At 39.5% G+C, this 19264-nt stretch overlaps 3 protein-coding genes across 6 annotated transcripts; 2 read left to right on the forward strand and 1 right to left on the reverse strand.

Annotated features, from left to right (window-relative positions):
* Window positions 1–1284: 1284 nt before the first annotated feature.
* dnajc9 (DnaJ (Hsp40) homolog, subfamily C, member 9) lies at window positions 1285–3296 on the forward strand. Its single transcript, XM_004077061.5, has 5 exons — window positions 1285–1681; window positions 2065–2205; window positions 2355–2609; window positions 2683–2769; window positions 2852–3296. Exons 1-5 carry the CDS (start codon window positions 1508–1510, stop codon window positions 2960–2962), a joined length of 768 nt encoding a protein of 255 aa, XP_004077109.1. The 5' UTR covers window positions 1285–1507; the 3' UTR covers window positions 2963–3296.
* Window positions 3117–13682, reverse strand: fam149b1 (family with sequence similarity 149 member B1). Of its 4 annotated transcripts, none has more exons than XM_011484358.4 (16): window positions 12911–13682; window positions 11495–11605; window positions 10854–10998; window positions 10316–10464; window positions 9682–9825; window positions 9204–9365; window positions 8949–9124; window positions 8708–8850; window positions 7667–7735; window positions 7157–7269; window positions 5648–5872; window positions 5323–5446; window positions 5121–5246; window positions 4963–5044; window positions 4730–4867; window positions 3117–3830 (listed from the first exon to the last, which is right to left on the reverse strand). In XM_011484358.4, the coding sequence occupies exons 1-16, from the start codon at window positions 12955–12957 to the stop codon at window positions 3748–3750; spliced, it is 2037 nt and encodes a 678-aa protein (XP_011482660.1). In that variant the 5' UTR covers window positions 12958–13682; the 3' UTR covers window positions 3117–3747. The 4 variants fall into 4 exon arrangements, with proteins under 4 accessions (XP_011482660.1, XP_011482659.1, XP_078788297.1 ...); XM_011484357.3 differs by having other exon boundaries at window positions 8708–8862; XM_078932171.1 differs by lacking the exon at window positions 7667–7735.
* Window positions 13683–13698: 16 nt separating this feature from the next.
* On the forward strand, window positions 13699–18973 carry ecd (ecdysoneless homolog (Drosophila)). Its single transcript, XM_011484361.4, has 14 exons — window positions 13699–13837; window positions 14034–14270; window positions 14350–14467; window positions 14569–14656; window positions 15296–15474; window positions 15633–15825; window positions 15940–16068; window positions 16180–16308; window positions 16416–16501; window positions 17094–17197; window positions 17693–17945; window positions 18093–18160; window positions 18242–18456; window positions 18539–18973. The coding sequence occupies exons 2-14, from the start codon at window positions 14066–14068 to the stop codon at window positions 18752–18754; spliced, it is 1983 nt and encodes a 660-aa protein (XP_011482663.1). The 5' UTR covers window positions 13699–13837; window positions 14034–14065; the 3' UTR covers window positions 18755–18973.
* The last annotated feature ends 291 nt before the right edge of the window (window positions 18974–19264 follow it).

Below are 19264 nucleotides of genomic sequence, written 5' to 3' on the forward strand. Positions count from 1 at the left end.
AACCTAGGGTTGGGTGGGTCGATCTGAGTATCGATAGTGTCGATACCAAGGTGAAGTATTGATATTGTTTGCTATTATTAACATACATGTTCTATATTTGATTCATGTTCTGTTTAGATTGGAATTAGTTCATATTTGTATGGTGGTGCAGTGGTGCTTGTCCCTCACAGCAAGCAGGCCCCCGCTTCACATCCTGGCTGGAGGACCTGAAACAGAAAACCAATGGGGGACATTTCTGTGTGGAGTTTGCATGTTCTTCCCGTGCATGCATGGGTTTTCTACCGGGAGCCCGGCTTGCTCCCACTTTCATAGGTTAATTGGTTACTTTAAATTGCCCCTATAGGTGTGAATGTGAATGTGAGTGTCCATGGGTGTGTGATTTGTGGCCCTGCGACAGACCTGTCCAGGATGTCCCCTGCCTTTGCCCATAAGTGGCAGGGATAGGCTCCGTCAGGCCCGTGACAAGGAGACAAAACGGGTTTAGAAGCTGAATTAATGAACATTTTTCTTTCACAGAAAGTCTATGTCCTGTGTTTTATTATACTTAACAAAAAATTGAGGTTTTCCAAAATTATTCTAAAATCAAAAATTTTAAGAAGAAAGTATAATATTAGTATTGGTAATCCTAGCGGTATCGGCGATTCTAGTCCTGTAATAACTTGGTATCAGTTTGATAACCAAATTCCCAGTATCACCCACCCCTATATTGCAAACCCAGTTCAAAAGTAAATGCTAAGTAAAAGTTTTTCTCATCAGATTGACCATTTAGCTGAAAAAATATAACTCATTAATAGAAACATTGGTGGTAATAAGACTCAAACACAAATTGTAGCATCTTCAATAAATTTAACAAAACTGCTGTTAAAGTGCAATGGGGGAAAAAAACTAAATAAAATGTACAAACTTGCATATAGGATACCGCAAAAATAAATAAACATAGCAACAATAATAATAATAATAATAATAATAATAATAATAATAATAATTGTTATTATTATTATTGTTGTTGTTGTTTGTTCTGATGTGTGATATATAGTACGTTTTAAAAGAGAAACCTGTTTTAGTTCTCTCTTACTTCAAATCTTATTCGTTTTTATTGGTAAAATGTTAAAATATGTAAAGTTTGGTGAGCTGAATCTGTTGGTATTTGGTTGTTTTGTTGTATGTCGAGGGCCCCCTTGAAAACGAGATGACACATTTCAAGGGGCTTATCCTACAAAACAAATAAATTGATATTGAAATTGAAAACACCGTTCAGTAGCACGTGCGAACGTCTTCGCCAATAGGATTGTGCGTTAGATGATGACGCAAGAACGTAGTGTCACGTAAAGCGCAAGCGGCAGGCCAGGGCGCCAAACTAACATGATCGAGAAAAGTACCGTGGAGGGCAGATTTCTTTAACTATACGCGAACCTAATCTAATATCAACACTGTCATTGCGCTTTACGTCCTCAGTCGTTCACTTTTAACTTATTTTACTCGTATTTCATTAAACTAGACGGTCGCAATGGGTTTGCTCGAGCGGTGCCAGGAACTCTTTAGTAGCACAAATTTGTATGAAGTGCTGGGAGTAAGCAAAGAAGCATCCGAAGCGGAGATAAGGAGGAGCTACTATAAAGTGTCGCTGAAAGTGCACCCCGACAGAGCCCCCGAAGACCCGCAGGCGACGGAGAAATTCCAGGTTAGCTCGTTTTTTTTCTTTTCTTTGTTAGCCTTCAAACGACAATAGAAAAATAAGCTAGGTATCGATGTTAGCTAACGAAGCTAACATACCATCTAAGCTGAAACATGGAAGATGTTGACAGAGTTTGCAGCGCAAAACCAAACGCGAGTCTTTTCTTACCTATTTAGAGGTCTAATGTTTCTAGACACGTTTTGTTACTTAAAATTATTTAACAGAAATGTTCCATATTTCTTTTCAGTTACTATGTTTGCTCAGTAATTATCACTTATGCTAATGTTATGTCAGTAATTTAACAATGTTCCTAGCATAACGGTATCTCTGTGATAGATGTTGCTTTAAAGTAAAACACATTAAAATAGTTTTCGTGTAATCTGTTGCAGGTGTTGGGAAAACTGTACACAGTGCTGACAGATCGGGAGCAGAGGGCTGTTTATGATGAGCAAGGAGTAGTTGATGAAGAATCAGATGTCCTTCGTCAGGACCGTTGCTGGGAAGACTATTGGAGATTGCTCTTTCCTAAGGTACTGGAGCACTTTGACATTTATGTCCACATAAACAAGAGCTTGTCTTATTATTGCAGGATGAAGTTAGATATAAATGAGAAAAATGCACGATGCAACTACAGGAGTCTGGTATTTTCACCCCATCTTGACTTGATTTTGTCTTGTAGGTGACAGTGCAGGACATCCTAGAATTCGAAAAGAAATACAAAGGCTCAGATGAGGAGCGGGATGACGTGATCCGGCTTTACGTGCAGCACGAAGGGGACTTGGATGAGATCATGGCGTCAGCTCTGTGCTGCTCGCAGGAAGATGAGCCCAGACTGTGCGGCATCATCGAAGCCGCCATCAAGAGTGGAGAGGTTGAAGCCTTCCCCTCGTTTACCCAAGAGAGTGACAAGAAGAAGAGGGCTCGTCGGAAGAGGGTGAGATTTTAAACCTGTGGCGGCTTGAAATCATTAACTGGATTCTGTCATTTTCATTGTAATGATCTTTTAGGCTGACAGAGAAAAAGAAGAAGCAGAAGAAATGCAAAAAAAGATGGGGCTCAGTGACAAAGATGACAGTCTCGTCATGATGCTTAAGGTGAGCTTCATTAGCATGTGTAAATCTTAGAGCTGCTACTATTTTTTCCCCTCAGTATAACTTATTTTTTTCTTTTTTTCAGCAAAGACAGCAGTCCAGGGAGAAGAATTTTAATAGTTTCCTGTCAGACCTGGAAGCAAAATATTCTAAAAAGAGTTCAAAACCCCAAAAGGGAAAAAAAGGAAAGAAATAAATGTCAGCCTCGTTCCTTTTTTAAGGACTTCCAAATTAAGATTTTTGTCAGCGTTGGGCCTTTTTTGTTTAAAGTGAAATAAAAAAATGTAAATGCTTCCTGTATTTCATGTAATTTGTATTTGTTATGTTGCTAATAAATGGATCATTCTACAGCAGATTGCATAAACCTTTATTTTGTAAAAATCAGATTAAAAGACAATGCAAAGTGGAAAACTGCCTTTTGAAGCTATAGATTGTCTGATTCAATTGAATTTCTAACTCATTACATGATCCAGTTGGATGATTTTTGTTTTGTTTACCAAAAAAGTACAATAAAAGACTGTACAGGCAAATGATTTCCAAAGCATTATTTACACTTCCTACATTGTAGGTGCATTTGAGCAGAATTGACAGCAGCTTTTACGTCCCTATTTGAAGAAAATCGGACATTCCTCTTTTTTCGGGGAAAGTTTATGAGCTGTTCTGCACAGATGGGAGGCTGGATACCAACCTCAGATATAGCATCAAATAAGCGTTTGCATTTTATTTTTGTTTTTTAATTTATAGCTGTTGGAGGGAAGCCATTCCCTGCATAGTTAAATACTGCTGGAAGGACTGTACAGAGAATGCATATAGTTTAACATGTTCACCAAAGAAAGATTATATTCACACTTCATTTTTGAAAAATATAGGCCTCTAGACAAAAGTTGAGCCGATCATTGCTAAGTAAAAAAGAAAACGTTTTTCTTTTTTGTCTTAGGAAAAGCATCTTAGAGTGCTGTGGAAAGACAGACGGATGGCAGATCAGAGGCCGGGTCTGCTGGCTCTGGATGAGATGCCTCCTCGGCTGTGGGGCCGATATGTAACTGAAGCAGGCGCCAGTGGAGCTGAGGGGGAAAGAAAAATATTACCCTATTAATAAAATAAACAAAAGCAGCCAATCAGCAACCTTCTTCTGGGAGCCAGGTGCCAACATTGTTAAAATGAGAACTTTTCATATTTTCTTTTGAGTTAAAGTATAAATCCTGCCTTTAATAAAAAAAATGCAGCGAAGGAATTTTATTCATCGGTCTTTTGTTTTCCTTTTTTTTTATTTCTAGTAAAGAGGAACATCTATGTCCATCTCAATATGAATGAAAAAGCCTTTTTTTAAACTTTCATTTTATTTGTGTATGGGGGGGGGGTGAATGTTAAAATCAAGATCAAGAAGTTAAAATTTGTTTAAGATTAAATTCTGAACTCTTATATTTATTTTATTCTGTCTTTTATTCCAAAACCAAAAACAGAGAAGACAGAATCTCATATTTTCTTTTCTTTTCTTCCAATTTCCTCTTCCTTTGAGGAAATTTAGCTGGGTAAAAACGTTGGCTTACAGAGTCATTTAAATGCTTCAACACCTTGACCTGGTTCTTTTTTGTCCAAAAGAGGTCAAAAAAATTCTTTAAATGACTGAAATTTGCTAATTTGATAATAACATAATAATTATTAGTCAAAGATTTCCCTAACCGTTTGAATTGTGAAAGCTCTCATCTACTGTTAAAATAAGCTTTAGAAAAACAAAACCTTTATAGAGTGCAACCTATGCCCTAAATATATTTTCACTAAAAAAAACTCAAAGCTGTAAAAAGTGAAAGGCTCCCCCCACGCTAAAGCTCTGGTTTAAAATGACAGCTGCATCTATTGAAGGTAAAACAAAAGTTTGTAAAAAATAAAGGGTATAATACAATTTTTGACAGTTTGTTTAAGTCATGAAATCCTAGAAGATATTCATTTTTGCTCCACTGACCTGGGACGGCAGCTTGTGGCTCTGGTTGGCTGTCGTCTTTGATGGGCGGGTGCCCCAGCGGGTGGTGTGGAAACGAATCCAAGAAGGCTGAGCTGCTGATGCCAAGACTGATGCCAGTCACGCCGATTCCCAGAGAGTCTGCTCACATGAAGGCATGCGTGATTAAAAGCCTGAACTTTCCGCGCCCCCCCCCCCCCCCCCCCACTACCTTGAGAGCCCATCACATTTCTGACCTGCGCCCACCGAGCCTCTTGCTGCCCGCCCCAGCCCGATGTTGTCCAGGACGGTGAAGGAACGCTGGTACGGAGTGTCTGACTGAAAACAAAACCCAACACTCTGATCAAAACCTCCAAAATAAATGTGATTAAATGACAGGACAGTGGTATCCCACCCTGTATGTGTGAGTTGTGTTTGGGCGGGAAAAGATGTCTAGAAACTGGTGTCGATCCCTTGGAATCAAACCTCCAGCTTCGTCGTTTATAGCACTGTGAGCGCGGCTGGTAGGGCCTCTCTGACGCTAAAAGGGATGAAAACAAACAACATAAACGACCCAAATGGTTTCTGTAGAGCCATCTTGAAACTGTTTTCTCTACCTGTGAGAGTTTTGGAGGCCGCCCAGCATGGGAGGACTCTAAGTCCGCCATTCCAATGGGGGGTAGGAGGGTGTTTCGGCTCAGAGCCAACAGGGGAGACGTCAGACGGTCACTGGCTGTAGGTCTGTGGCACAAATCACAACTTCCAAAAGTTCCTAAATGTACCTTGAGACAAATATTTCCATATTTTCTTTCATTTTTTCCCAGTATCTTTTTCACAAAAGTAATATTTATGAGTCGTGTGAACTTTTTACTAAGATTTCCCAAACCAATTTTTGCAAAGCTTCAAGGGACAGAAGACAGAGTGACTTTGTTTCCAACGTACAGGCGTTTGCCCCGGATGACTTCATCCAGAGAAACTCCTGTGCTGGACTGACTGAAGGTGGGAACCAGAGGAAGCAGGTTTCGAGGGGGAGGGTTTCTGCGTCGTGCTGACTGTCCTGTGCGAGACATCGAGGAAGAACTCTGCTCCAGGGCTCGACGGGGTCGGAGTTTGTTGGAGGGAGCGGCACTGGAGCCCAGTCTGTGAGATGGAAGCTCCTCATGGTCCCTGTGAGGGAAGGAGACGTTAAAGCTACATGATACTACAGTAAAGTCTTGGCTTTTATTTTTAAACTAATCATAGAAATAAGTAATTTATCATCAAAGACATTCTGATACAAAGTGACAAGGTTGACACAGGGGCTGGGGTTGGTTTTCAGTGATGAACTGGGATTTTAAAAGATGATTTTATCTTTTTTAAGCTAAACAATACAAATACCTTTGAATATGAATACCACCCCTAAGATAATTGTCATCAAGGTTCCTTATGTTTAAATATTGGGATTAAAGCGGATGATCAACGTCTGTGTTTTGGGAAATTAAACCAAATCCCTTTCAGTGCTAAAACTTCATCATTTCATTCATTTCATGATGCAAGTTGTCAAACAACAAACTTACAAACACCCAGAAAAAGTCTATATGTCCAATACTCTAAAAAACAATTATCTTAGGTAGGCTAATTATGTTAAAACATAACTGTAAAGTAGTCTACTGTTCAACAAAAAATCCTAAAAATGTCAATAATAAAGACCAAAAAAATAGTTTTACAAATAAAAGTTGTACTTTCTCAGTTTAAAAAAATCCAAAGTAGTTTGAGGCAGTAAAAAAAATATATGACTAGATTTTTGTATTTCAAATATTGCCAAAACTGAGTAACAGTGCACTAGTAGCTTCACTTGTGTTTCAGTTGTTGTTTTTTTACCACAAGACATGGAAGCATCTTCCTTATTTTAAGTTAAAAAGCAACTTCAGTAGATTTATAATTAAAAAAGAAAAGTGGAATGATTCCGAACAATTTTTTAAAAAGCACTGCAATGTGATCATCTTGTCGGATTTTTCGTACCCCAAATGGTACTGTGGTGACCAACAATTCATTCTTAACCCCTTCATGCCTTTGCTAATTCATAACATACCATTCAATCCAGGACTCCTTTTAACTTATCATCATCTTAAATGGAAAAAGTACTATTTTTGATTTAATTGGAAATAATTTCAGGCATTAAAGGGTAAAAATTATTAAACAAAAGTCCCAAAAAAATGTTTTTTCGTCAGTGGTAAGTTTTTCTTTCCTGAATAAAAAACATTTTCTTTTGTACTTAAATCTATTTTCCCTATTTGATTATGTTGTTGTTTTGCATAAAAATATTCAAAGCAACAAAAAGAAAAGGAAAGCCATTAAAGAAAAGTTCCAAGATATAAAGTTGTTCCGATGACAATGTAGCATGAAGAATTAGGTCAAATGTAATGAAGTTAGGCTGAATCTCCTAAGCAAAAGCATGTCGGATCAACATACTGGTTTCTGTCCATCTGTCCCAGATTCCTGTGCTGCAGGGGAATGCTCTGGATCACCATGAGGTCGTTAAAGTTGTGCTGGGCAGCCGGCGCTCCAACCGGCGCTCTACAAGTCTGAGGAGTGATGACACGGGCATCAGCCTAATCATCTGGATGGTTAGAGATGACAAAAACGACACAAACAATCTAGATTTCCAGGACAGGTGTGGCAGCAGAATAGACCACAAAGTTATGAATATACATTTATAGACATGTACTCCCAAAATGGCTATTCATCATGCAGTAAAGAGCCCAAAATCTGCAATGCCACCAATAAAAAAGAGACAGCTATAAACATAATTTAAAAAAAAGCTTGTAGATTTTAATTTTTGCAGTTAATTCAAGGGTAAAAAACCCACAGATGTTAAAGTGCTAATCAAAAAGCATGTTTTCTAAGAAAAAGATTTTGAGCCTCTACGGACGGAGTGCTCTCCACACCCTTCCATTTTGGCTCTAAGGGAGAGTTACATACAGTGGAAGGCCTTTTCTGCTTTTTGGATTTCCATCTGGACTTTTGCTTTGAGCCCCTCGCCTCTGTGTTCTTTAGAGAGGGTGGAGGGGGAAGAGATGTGCGCAAAGAAAGACAGAGGAGTGGGGAACACACAGATGAAGGACAACACAGTGATACAGATAGAAGAGGGGAAAAGAAGAAGAGAGAAGGATAAAAAAACAGAGGGGAAACATTGAAGGACAGAGAGGGAAAGAAAGGAAAACAGTGATATACAGGTTAATGAAGTAAAAGTACGAAGACTGAAGAGAAGAACAGGCAATAACTTGGACTCAATACGATATTCATTAAGGCTGCTTTTTTCCCTCATATTTGTTTTTATATAACCTTATTTAGTCAAAGCTGCTTAAATTCATTGACGCTTTAAAATAGGGAGCATTTTCAAAAGATAAAAAAAATTCTTTAAAGACCCACTCTGATGAAAATTTTGTTTTTGGGGCATGTTTCCCGTGATGGAGGACAAAAGCTTAAATTTGTGTTTCTGAGTATTTCTTAACTTAAATCAGTCTGAATCAGGAGCAGATGAAAAAAAGCCGTTTGAAATAGCTCATAGGTGTGTCGTAGATGCTGCGAGCTCCCTGCTCCGCTCCATTCTGATGCATCTGCTCGCAGACACAGATCCATGTACGTCTTCATTTTCCTCGTCTGAGCTGGCATCTGCCTCAAAACTGTACGGCCGGATAGCCCCAACGTTGTTTACTATTTTTGTTGCACCGATAATGTTAGGTTGGGACTGTGAGGAGCTGTAAGCTAGCAAGAGAGAATGTAAACATGGGATGATGGGAAATGAGGACAGGCTTAAGACAGGTTTCTTGATTTTGCCTAAAAACAGCATAATCTTAAATAAAAGACGCCTTTAAAATAGATCATAAGAGGATTGGAGTGGGACTTTAAGGGAGAACATACAAGACAAATAGTAAAATATGTTTCAAAAGAATTAAAAACATTTTATAAAGTTCGTTTATTCTCCTTGTTGTCCTTCAGGTTCTGCCTGAAACCACTGACCTGGTACTGTGGACCAGCTGGAAGGGGAGGCATCCGGTTTTGACCCAGTTTGGGCAGCATTGTGGATAGCGTGGACAGCAGCAGTGAAGCATCCTGGGAATCTGGCTGCACACGGCTCACACTTCCACAGATGGTTTCATCATCTGGCAAGAAAACTTTAATCAAAAATGAGTAAAATGACACCCTGTTCAATAAGACATGAGCTTCAGTAAGGCACGGAAATGTCACATTAAAGCCTCACACGAGCAGTATTCCCAGTAGCTTTGGAGCAACTCTTTCATCCAGTCCACCACCTCCTGCCACACATCCTCAAACAGCAAGTCAAGAACTGCCCGACGACGACCCCCGTGCGGCGAGACCGGAGGTAGACAGTGGTGCCTCTGGACCCACTCGGAGCAATCTTCCTGCCATTCACCCCTTTTGAAGACAACACAATTCATTTAACAATTTTCCAGTTTACAGTTTGAAAAAGTGACTTTAAAAGTAAATAACGTACACATCCCTGCAATCAAAAGCCAGGAATTCCTCCATCAGACCCTCTACTTCAATCTCCTGGGGTGTTTCTTGACTTCTAAGGCTGCTAGTGTCATGAGGAGGGTCATCGAAGTCTGCTGAGGAGGACCTGTTAAGAGCGGCTCTTCTGCCCTGCACGTTCAACCTTCAACCATCAAGAAACAAACCTTTTTTTTCTTTTTTTACTTTTAAAAGTAAGCAAAGCAAAAATCAAGGGTATGAATGCAGCCAGGTAGCAGAGATGTCCAGTGAAAAAAAAACCCTGGTCTAATATGAAGATGTAATACTGAAGTGTCCAGATCACAAGACCCAGCTAACAAATCTTAATAGATGCTTAAAAGAAAATTAACCCACATTAAAAGGAATATTACAGCGTAAACAGCATGAAAAAGCTGTTAGAGGGAAACCAACTGTGCTTTCTTCCATTAGGGCACCAGTAAGAAAGGGATTCCAACACTTACTCTGCATCGCCCTCGTCTTTCTCTTTAGGCTTCACACTGTTCTCTTTGCCAGTTGAAGGGCTGTCGGCAGGCGTCACTCCCTCTGGAGTAGCATACCACTGGAAACCCTCATCTGTGGGAGGCAGAAGCTGTTTCCCCAGGATCCTGAGTAACCCCAGCAAAATAATGAAGGAAAATAATCATGTCTCCTACACAAGTGGGAATGTTTTGTAGGCGTTTCACATCAAATGTTGATTCCAGGATCTGTTTCCTATGGAGCAATGGACATGACATTTGGAAAAAAAATAAACAAAAAGTACCCTTAAATTAAAATTTAATATTTTGTGTGCGAAAAGAAGTATTTTATGGCCACAAATGAACAATTTATTAGCATTTTGAAGGCATAAATTAGCATTCTGTGCACATAGATTACAATTGTGTGAGCACAAAGTACTTTTTCCTGGGTAGAAATTGGCATTTTATTGACATTTTCAGGACAGTCATTAGCATTTTGTGCACATAGATTGCAGTTTTGGTGAACAAATACCTATTTGTGGCCACAAATGATCAACTTTAGGGAACTTTTTAACGTCATGCTGAGGGCTCCATAGTTTCCGCTATAATTTGCTGAATGGAAAAAATGAGAATAGCATGCCGGAGATGTGGAAAACGCATGGTCCACTGCTGGCATTCCTCCTTCAACCCGGGAAGAATTCCTGATCCGCTGCCTCTTCCCTCATACAGCTCTTTGTCGATCTCCTCAAACATTTGCTGCACCTGCCGTGATGCTGCCTTGTCAAACTCCTATGGGATAGAACAGCTGTTGTCATATGATTTTCTCATAAAAAAACTGTTGCTTTTTCTGTTATTTTCTGTGAATTCATTATAATTTAATTTGTTGTATTTATCTGACAACATATTTTAGTCAGGAAACAAAATTAAAAAAAATGGACATGATGAAAATTTGCTAAATAAATCCTGTTAAAGTTTAGCAAAAATCCAATATTGCATGATGTCGGTTTATGGTTTTTCACCTTTTCTAAAAGGGAATCAACAATAAACCAACTACTGCATTTAAAAAAGTTAAACCAGTGTGCTTTCCTAATTTCTTAAACTAAAGAAAATATGCATTAAGACATTCTCTGTCCAATGGAAAAGCCTTTTCTCTGTGACTATCAGCGAAGCTGACTTACATCGTAGCCCCAGGAGAAAACAGAGCTCCTCTCTGTAGAGATGCCAGTCCCTGTGCAGCTGTGGATGCCTGACCAGGACTGGTTCGAGTCCACAGGAATGATGGTGGGGCAGTCAGAGCGGCCTGAGGCTGCAGAGGTCTGTGAGCTGAACCAAAAGCAAGTAGGTCATGTGCAAACTGAGTCTGTGCAAACTTCTTTTTAAATTTAATATGTGGCAGATAATATAATGGCTTAAATAAATAACTCTGCAATGGACTGGCAAAACATTCAGTGCGTACTCATCTTTGCCCAACAGTGGCTGGGATAGGCTCCAGCAACCCTGTGACTTTGCAAGGGATTAGGAAGGTTTGAAAAATAAATGGATGGATGGATCTCAAAGCAATATGTGCCATATGTTTAGAGAGGTGGAACTGAGTATTCTAAAGAGCTGTCTCATTTTTTATTCTCTTAGGAGCGTGTGATAATGTGGAATTAATGAACTTGCTGCCCTGGGTGTCACATAGCAAGAACCCTGATAACCATCTCTCTGCTGAACGTGGTGTAGGATTACAAGACACAGAAAAAACAGTGTGTATTTGTTTTTTTCATTGCAAAATGACATATTCTTTCCTTGAATGGGGCAAATGTTTCTCTTAGGTCACCTGTTGTGTGCAGAGCCAGTTCCCTGGAGGTCATGGAGGTAGCGCGGAGGACTTTGGCTGTCTTCTTCCGGGAGAGGGTGGTGATCGAGGCTACTTCGAGACAAACCACGACTGCACAAAAGATAGTTGGAGAGTATTTAGTTGTAACATTTAAACAAAAGTGTAGTGTGCCTTTCACATTTTGGGGAGAAATTGTGTTTTAATGCAGCATATTATTCCAAAGTAAAAAGTAAAAGATTTCAAAAATGCTAATGCAAAATATAATGCACTAATTTGACTTTAGACCTGGCATTCACTTTTAAGCTTATATTGCCATAGTAATTCATTTGGCTTAACTGAAGCCCTGTAACTACATGTGTAGAGAGTTAGCTCAAATATTAGTTCAGGTCTTAAGAGGTCAACACTAAAAGAGCCACTTGTTCCAGTTTAAAACAGTCAAAACTCAACAAGAGCCACCAAATCCTACTTCACCATTTAGAAGAAGAAAAAAACACTATGTTTTTGTGGTCATTTATCATCTATAATGTCAATCTTCTAAAAGATAATTGAAATATAACAGTGTTTTTTTATTTTTCTATTTTGACTTTTTTTTTTTACATTTGACTAAACCACATTCAAGTTCTTTTCTAAATAAAATACAATCTGTCAAATGAGATCCTCTTGCTGCATCAGATCCAGTCATGTACTTTAAGAACGTTGCCTATACAGCAACTAGACACTATTGTGCTGCAGAAGATCAGAATATGCCTTTTCAAACAAGAAACCACTGACAGGAGATTCAACCTCTTTCTATCATTTTGCTCAGTTATCGACAAGTTAAAAAAATAAACAAAAATGACAAACATATTAAACTAATGAACACAAGAACCATAACTACAAATGTATTATTCATTCAAATTGTTAACATTTTTCTTCAAAAGTAAAAACTAACTCCCAATGGAGGGATAAAAGAGCCACCTTTGGCCCCAGAGCCTCAGATTGCTGATCAGCCTGAGCAACCTTCTGTTCATTTTCAACACCAATAAACTCATCTGGGGGGAAAAAAAACAAAACATAAAAAACAGGAGATTTTTAATCAACTCCGTTGGTGTATTTGATTCTTTTACATTGATATTTTAAAGTTAAGTTTGATTTTAATTTATAGTAACTTTTGTTTAACTTTAGAAGTATTTATCATGCTTTTGTCTAAGGGGTATCATCATCAGGCTGTGACACACAGCTCAGATAATCCAAAAGTATTCTTGATTGATTTTTAAGTAAAATACGAAACAACTTTTGAGCCTTTTTTCTGTTGTTGTTGATAGTCGATTATGCTAACAGTCCTTCATGCAGAGCACAACTATTTAATTATGAAGCACAGATGAGGAAAAATCCTGAACTTAACATTTGTGTTGTGTGTGGTAGTACTGTACTCACATTTCAAGCTTATGCGAAACGGGTCTTCTGGTGTATCGTGAAATCATTCTCCGGCTTGTATCTCTGCTCTATGATCGGCTAAATCCATCATTTCTCGTCCCTGCCTCCGCTCCAGAGGATCTTGTGGAAAAGTCTAATATTCCTGGCACAACGTTCCTCTGACAAGATGACTCCACGACTGAACAGACAAAAGAATGCTAATGCTCTGTTTAGTGTCATGAGATGCTAAAAATATCAGCTAACCAGCGTGAACAACATCCCTGCAAAATATCAACAGGGCACAAACAACGTTGCAAAATGATGTTCTAGCGTTGTTCTAGCAATGTTATAATGGCACACACAAGCCATCTACAAGCGTTCTATACTAACCATATTTAATACATTTGTTTGTTTTTGCTGTGAGAGGACTGAATGCTAGTACTAGCTAAACCACTGGCAACAATAACGCCGCTGTCATGGATACCAATTGTGTTGAACGCGCTTCTTCATGGGAAATGCAGTTAATTCACAATCTGTGTTGAGCTTAATCAATGAAAACCTACTTCAACTCCCAGCATGCATTGTAACTGGTGGTTTGTACGTCTAGAAAAAGCTTCCGTTATGTTTAGTGGACATTGACAAATTCCAAAAGACTTACTTGAGAATTTAACATAACCACATCATTTTAATATGAGTTTAATAAAAACATTTATATTTTTATTTTTTTGTGTTTATCTAGAAGGGGTATTATTCGCATGTTTTTAAGAAAGCGGAACTTAAAGACGATGGTAGGAACCCGGTTGTAGAGTGTAGTCGGCTTGATATTACCGACGGATCAATCAGTGGCAGAAAGCATCGTGGATGTGTCGTTTTGTAAACATGATTGAAGAATTTTTTGTCATTATTTTTTTCTTTCAATCACATCAACGTAATTTATAGTAAGACAGGGTAAGCTTCAATCCTAAAGTATGTTTATGCAAATTACGTCGTTACGTAATAATTGAGTTTAGCTAACTGTAAACGGACTACAGTGGTAACTTGTCTTTAGTTCTTTCTCTGTTGTGTTGTGCAGTTGGACATACATTGTGACCTTACTTTGCTTATCGCACGTGCACACTAGTTTATTGTTCATTCCTTCCAACAGGTTGCGTGCAAAAGTACAGAAATTGAACAAAAATGGATCTTTTACAAAGAAGGGTATTTCAGGATGATATGGTCCAATACAATCTCTTCTTGCTACCTGCGGATCATTCAACTCTTCAGCAGAACGAGCGACGACTTAAAGAGATGCTTGGAGAGATTTTTGCAAAGCTTGCCCCCATGTTGGTGGAATATATTTGGCAACATCAACCATTCAATCTGAAGTATCATCCATCCAAAGGTAATGGATGGTTATATGATCTATGTTCACTTTAATAGCTTTCTAACTATTAACTTTTGTATATTCCGTTTGCAAACAGGAGACATCCCGGCTCACATTGGAGGCATCACTCAGTTTGGGGACAACGTGGAGGATGAGTGGTTTATCGTTTACCTTCTGCAGCAGATCACAAAGACTTTCTCAGATCTGGTTGTCAGGTGAAGAATATATATGTATTTGAAGTTATATTTTCTTCTTTAAACTAATTCTTGCCAACATTACTTTGGTTTGTTCCCAAATATAATTAATTTTTACTCAGTGTTGAAGACAACGACGGGGAATTTATTCTCATCGAAGCTGCAGATTATCTTCCCAAATGGTTGAGCCCCGATACAAGTGAAAACAGGGTGAGTCAGACACACAGAGGGGCAAATAGTGTGTTTTATATCATATTTCTATACTTTTGAAAGGTGATGGATTACTCTCAGAAAGAGTTTTGATCAGATTTATAGTGAAACCTCTTGAGTCAGAAAAACAGATGATAAAATGTAATATGTTGCAGTATTGCAAAATATTGATAAGCATCTTTAAAATAATTATAACCGGAGAGCTTTCAATATGATGTGAAGAATAAAAAGGGATGGATGACATTGGATTTTTCTGATGTTTTCAATTTGTTGATTGATACCAATAAATTCTATTAACACCTGTGTTTTGACTTGATAAAAATATGTAACCAAATCTCCCCTATTTTTAAAGTTTGTTTTTTTTTACCTCACAACGCATCCCTGCTCCTTTACAAGGAAACAGATTTATTATAATTATAATCTATTATAATATATATTTTTTTTTAGATAGATGCAGCTCTTTTTTTAGCTGAGTAAAAGTTCTGATTTTTTCATTTGAAATGAACAGGGGTAGAAAGTCTTGTGCAATAAAATCTTACAATTTCTGCAAAAACCCACTGAAGTCAATGTATAGCTTGTGACAACCCACCTTCGATAGTTTAAGTGTTAATTATTATAATTTTTTTCAATCTTTTGCAGGTTTTTCTCTTTAGGGGAGAGTTGCACATCATTCCTCGCCCTTCCAAATCGAGTTCTGTGGGCTTCCCACGTAATGTGGTCCCCAGTGTGGAACAGGCTCTCGCACTTCTCTCTGCTCACCCAGAAGCTTGCCAAGCAAGCCCCGGGATACGTTCAGCCCTGAGAAAAAGACTTGTGGGGTGATGCATAAAGAAGACCTTTTAGTATTTCTGCCGCTAAATTTTACATCATATCATTGTGGGTTAAATAATGTGAGAGTGTATACGTTTTTTGCTGACTTAAATCTTTGTAAATGATGGATTGAATTCCAAACCAAAAACCATTTGCTTCTCCTCAGATACCCAGAGAAGATAAAAAGCGGCCTCCACCGTGCTCACTGCTTCATACCGGCAGGAATCGCCACCGTGTTGGCGCATCGTCCTGACCTGGTGGCACCTGCCGTCTCAGCTTTTTATTTAAGAGATCCAGTCGACCTGCAGGCATGTCGGAGCTTCAAGACGTTTCACCCCGACACCAGAGTCCTCACCTCGGTAATGACACGACGACCCGAGTTCTGCTGGATGAGCATGCAGACGAGGTTTTAGCTCAGTTTTGATATCATAAGCACAGAATACCTTCTAAGATTCACCTTTACTCATTTCCAGGTTACGTTTACCCGCTGCCTCTATGCCCAGCTGCAGCAGCAGCAGTTCACGCCAGATCGGAGGAGTGGCTTTAACCTTCCTCCGCGCACTCATCCTCACTACAAAGCCCATGAGCTTGGCATGAAACTGGTTAATCCTTTTTCTTTGTCTTCATCTTCGCATGCTTTGGTTGTGAGCACACACCTTTGTGTTTTCTGTGTAACACGAAGCCTCGTGTCTGTGTTTGGGCTCCACTTTCAGGCTCACGGCTTTGAGATTTTGTGCTCCAGGTGCAGACTTCCTTCTTCAGGGCCCGACGACGCTGCTGTCAGCTGTAACCCTCAGTGGAAAAGCTTCCTGAAAAGTCTCCAAAAGAATGACTACTTCCGGGTTGGTTCACATTTGTTAACAGTTTTGTTTTTTATGAAATGCATTCATGAGGATGATTTGTTTATTCAGTGCTTTTAATTAATTGTTAAATTCGTTTCCAAATGCAGGGGGAGCTGGAAGGTTCGGCCCGGTTTAAAGAGCTTTTAAGATCAGCAGAAGTTTTCTTCAAACAATCCGTTGCTTCAAAATCTAGGTGAGATGTAATCATGAACATGCCAGAAGCTGCCACATCAATAATACTTGCTTTATTTTGCACAAGAAGCAATCTCTGCATCCAGCAGAGGCCCGATTGTACTGGGATTAGGGGACTTTTCAAGTTGGGTGTTTATTTATTTATTTTTTTGTTTGTCATGACTGCCAAAGCCCCACACAGCAGGAAGGCCCCCGGTTCAAGTCCCGGCTGGGGGACCTGAAACAGGGCATCAATGGGGGACCTTTCTGTGTGGAGTTTGCATGTTCTCCCCGTGCGTGCGTCTGTGTGTGTGTGGGTTTTCTCCATGTACTCCGGCTTCCTCCCACCGTCCAAAAAAAAAAAAAGCTTCATAGGGTAACTGGTTACTCTAAATTGTCCCTAAGTGTCAATGTCAGTGTGTATTGGTGTGTGATTGTGGCCCTGCAACAGACTGAAGACCTTTCCAGGGTGTTCCCTGCCTTCGCCCCCTACAAGTGACCGGGATAGGCTCCAGCAGCCCAGTGACCCCGAAAGGGAACGGATTAGAAGATGAATAAACATACCTGCCTTTGAAACCAAAGCGTATCAGTCTGAACTATGCGTGTTCTCTCAGCGTTCTCTCTCCCGGCGAGGACGTTCTCCAGGTGTTGCACAGCTGTGGACCTATTAACATGCAGGATCTGGAAAAACTTGAGTCACAGCTCCCCCAAGAGGACAGTGAGTAGAACCTCCTTTTTATGTGGGATTCGTTCCCTTAATCTGTATCTTGGATTTAAAGGATTTATTAATGACAAGGTTGAAAAAAAAACACAAAGAAGCTAACAATATAATTTCAATTAGTTGTTAAATTTAAAGTAGATGGAACATATTTCTGTATTCAACATTTATAGTATAATTATGAAATAAATAAGGTAATTAAATGTATAAATTCTAAACATCTGTGGCAGAACAATCACTTTTCACGTGTGGTGGGGAGAATGCATTTGCCTGTTTTAACCACTAGAGGGAGCACTTAAACATCAACAGAATGACAAATGAGAAATGCATGTTGAAGTTGCATATGTTTCTTTTTTTTTGTCCTTGTTAATTAACTTGGTATATATATATATATATATATATATATATATATATATATATATATATATATATATATATATATATATATATGTAGCTAGAAAGTGTGACTTCCTCTCTCTTTGTGTTGTTGTTCAGGTGACAGCTGGCTGGATATAACCGCTCAGGGTTTGGAGCAGCTGCTGCAGGAGAGAAGTGGAGGACGAACGGATGTTGGCAGAAATTGCAGCGCCATCAAACAGACGGAGAACTCGAGTAACGCAGCAGAGGAGACCGTGGAGGTGACAGGCACCGAAGGGGAGGACACCGCTTACAGCCTGGTGGCAGTCAGTCAAGGGATTAAGGACTTCTTCAACACCATGTCCTCCCACGAGGGGGCTGAACTTCCTTGGTGAGACAAATGCAGGACCTCACTTTTTTAATGTTTTAGTCCCATGCACGTGAATAAACTGTTTTTCTCCTTGTGGTTTACCTGAAGAACAGAAGTTGTTGCCTTTATAATTTGAAGGATGTATTTCGTTACACCTCTTATTTTTAGGAGCAGTGCAACCCGGCCTTTTAGGTTTGACCCAGACTCCATGGTCAGCGCACTCGACCAACTCCTAGGTTTGTAGAAGCATTTCTGACTGTCAAACGTCTGCCTCCTGATAAAACGTTCAACTGTTTTCAATTGCCTTCAACTGTCAGGAAGCAAAGACAGAGAACTAGATTCAGATGATCTGGAGGATGACGATGAGGATGTTTACCACGACGAGGAAGAAGGCGTCGAAGAAAACGAGGAAAGCTCGTCTGATCACGCAGAGATGAGTGGGCCGGAAACTCTTGACAGCATCAAAAAATACATGGACCAAATGGATGAGGAACTGATGAGCACCAATGTCGGGCAAAGCTTTAGTCAAACGGTAAATCCTTCTCTGCTTGCACTTGAAAACATGTTCCATGCATGATTATGAAAACACAAACATTTGTCTATGATTTTTGTAGAAATTCAGCAAGCCCAGCTCCGAGAACGCTGCCCCTCGTTCTCCAGAAGGCGGAGCATCAGAAGAGATGGAGGAACCACAGCCTTTGGATTTGGACGTCAATCTGATGGCCAACCTGCTGGAGTCTCTCAGCTGTCAGGCTGGGCTGGCTGGGCCCGCTTCAAACCTGCTGCAGAGCCTCGGCGTACACCTACCAGCTAACTCTGACCCCTCATAAACAACAGATTTAGCTCAGAGGAAAGGAAAATCAGTTCAGCTGATAATCAGCCTAATCAGCCACACAGCAGAGTGTGATGTCAAAAGAATCTTTTCAATATTAAATGTCCTGTTAGCACAAACGGAAAAAGCTCACAATCCCTAAAAAAGTGTTGGCTCCCCCTGGAAATGTAGATGTGGTGACTATTTTATTCCCGAATAAAATGTGTGTAAACATCTATTTTGGTCTTGTGATTCAAACTTTCTTAAGTAATAAATAACAGTAAGTGGAGGAGGGCTGCACCATACTGTTTTACAGCGGTCTCATCTTATCCTACACAGCTTTATACCTACAGTACAGACCAAGGAAGGTGTGTCCAAACTTTGGGTCTGTACTGTACATTAAAATCTGAATTGGGTTATAATGCTTCTCGTGTTGTGGAATCTCCTGGGGTGGAAGTGTTGATGGAATGATTCATTGTACAGATTTAGTTATATAAAGAGTTTAGTTGACTTGTTAGGATGTTCTTTA

The sequence above is a fragment of the Oryzias latipes genome, chromosome 15 (genome assembly GCF_053564925.1).
Source record: "Oryzias latipes strain Hd-rR chromosome 15, Olatipes_Hd-rR_3.1".
Classification (NCBI taxonomy): domain Eukaryota; kingdom Metazoa; phylum Chordata; class Actinopteri; order Beloniformes; family Adrianichthyidae; genus Oryzias; species Oryzias latipes.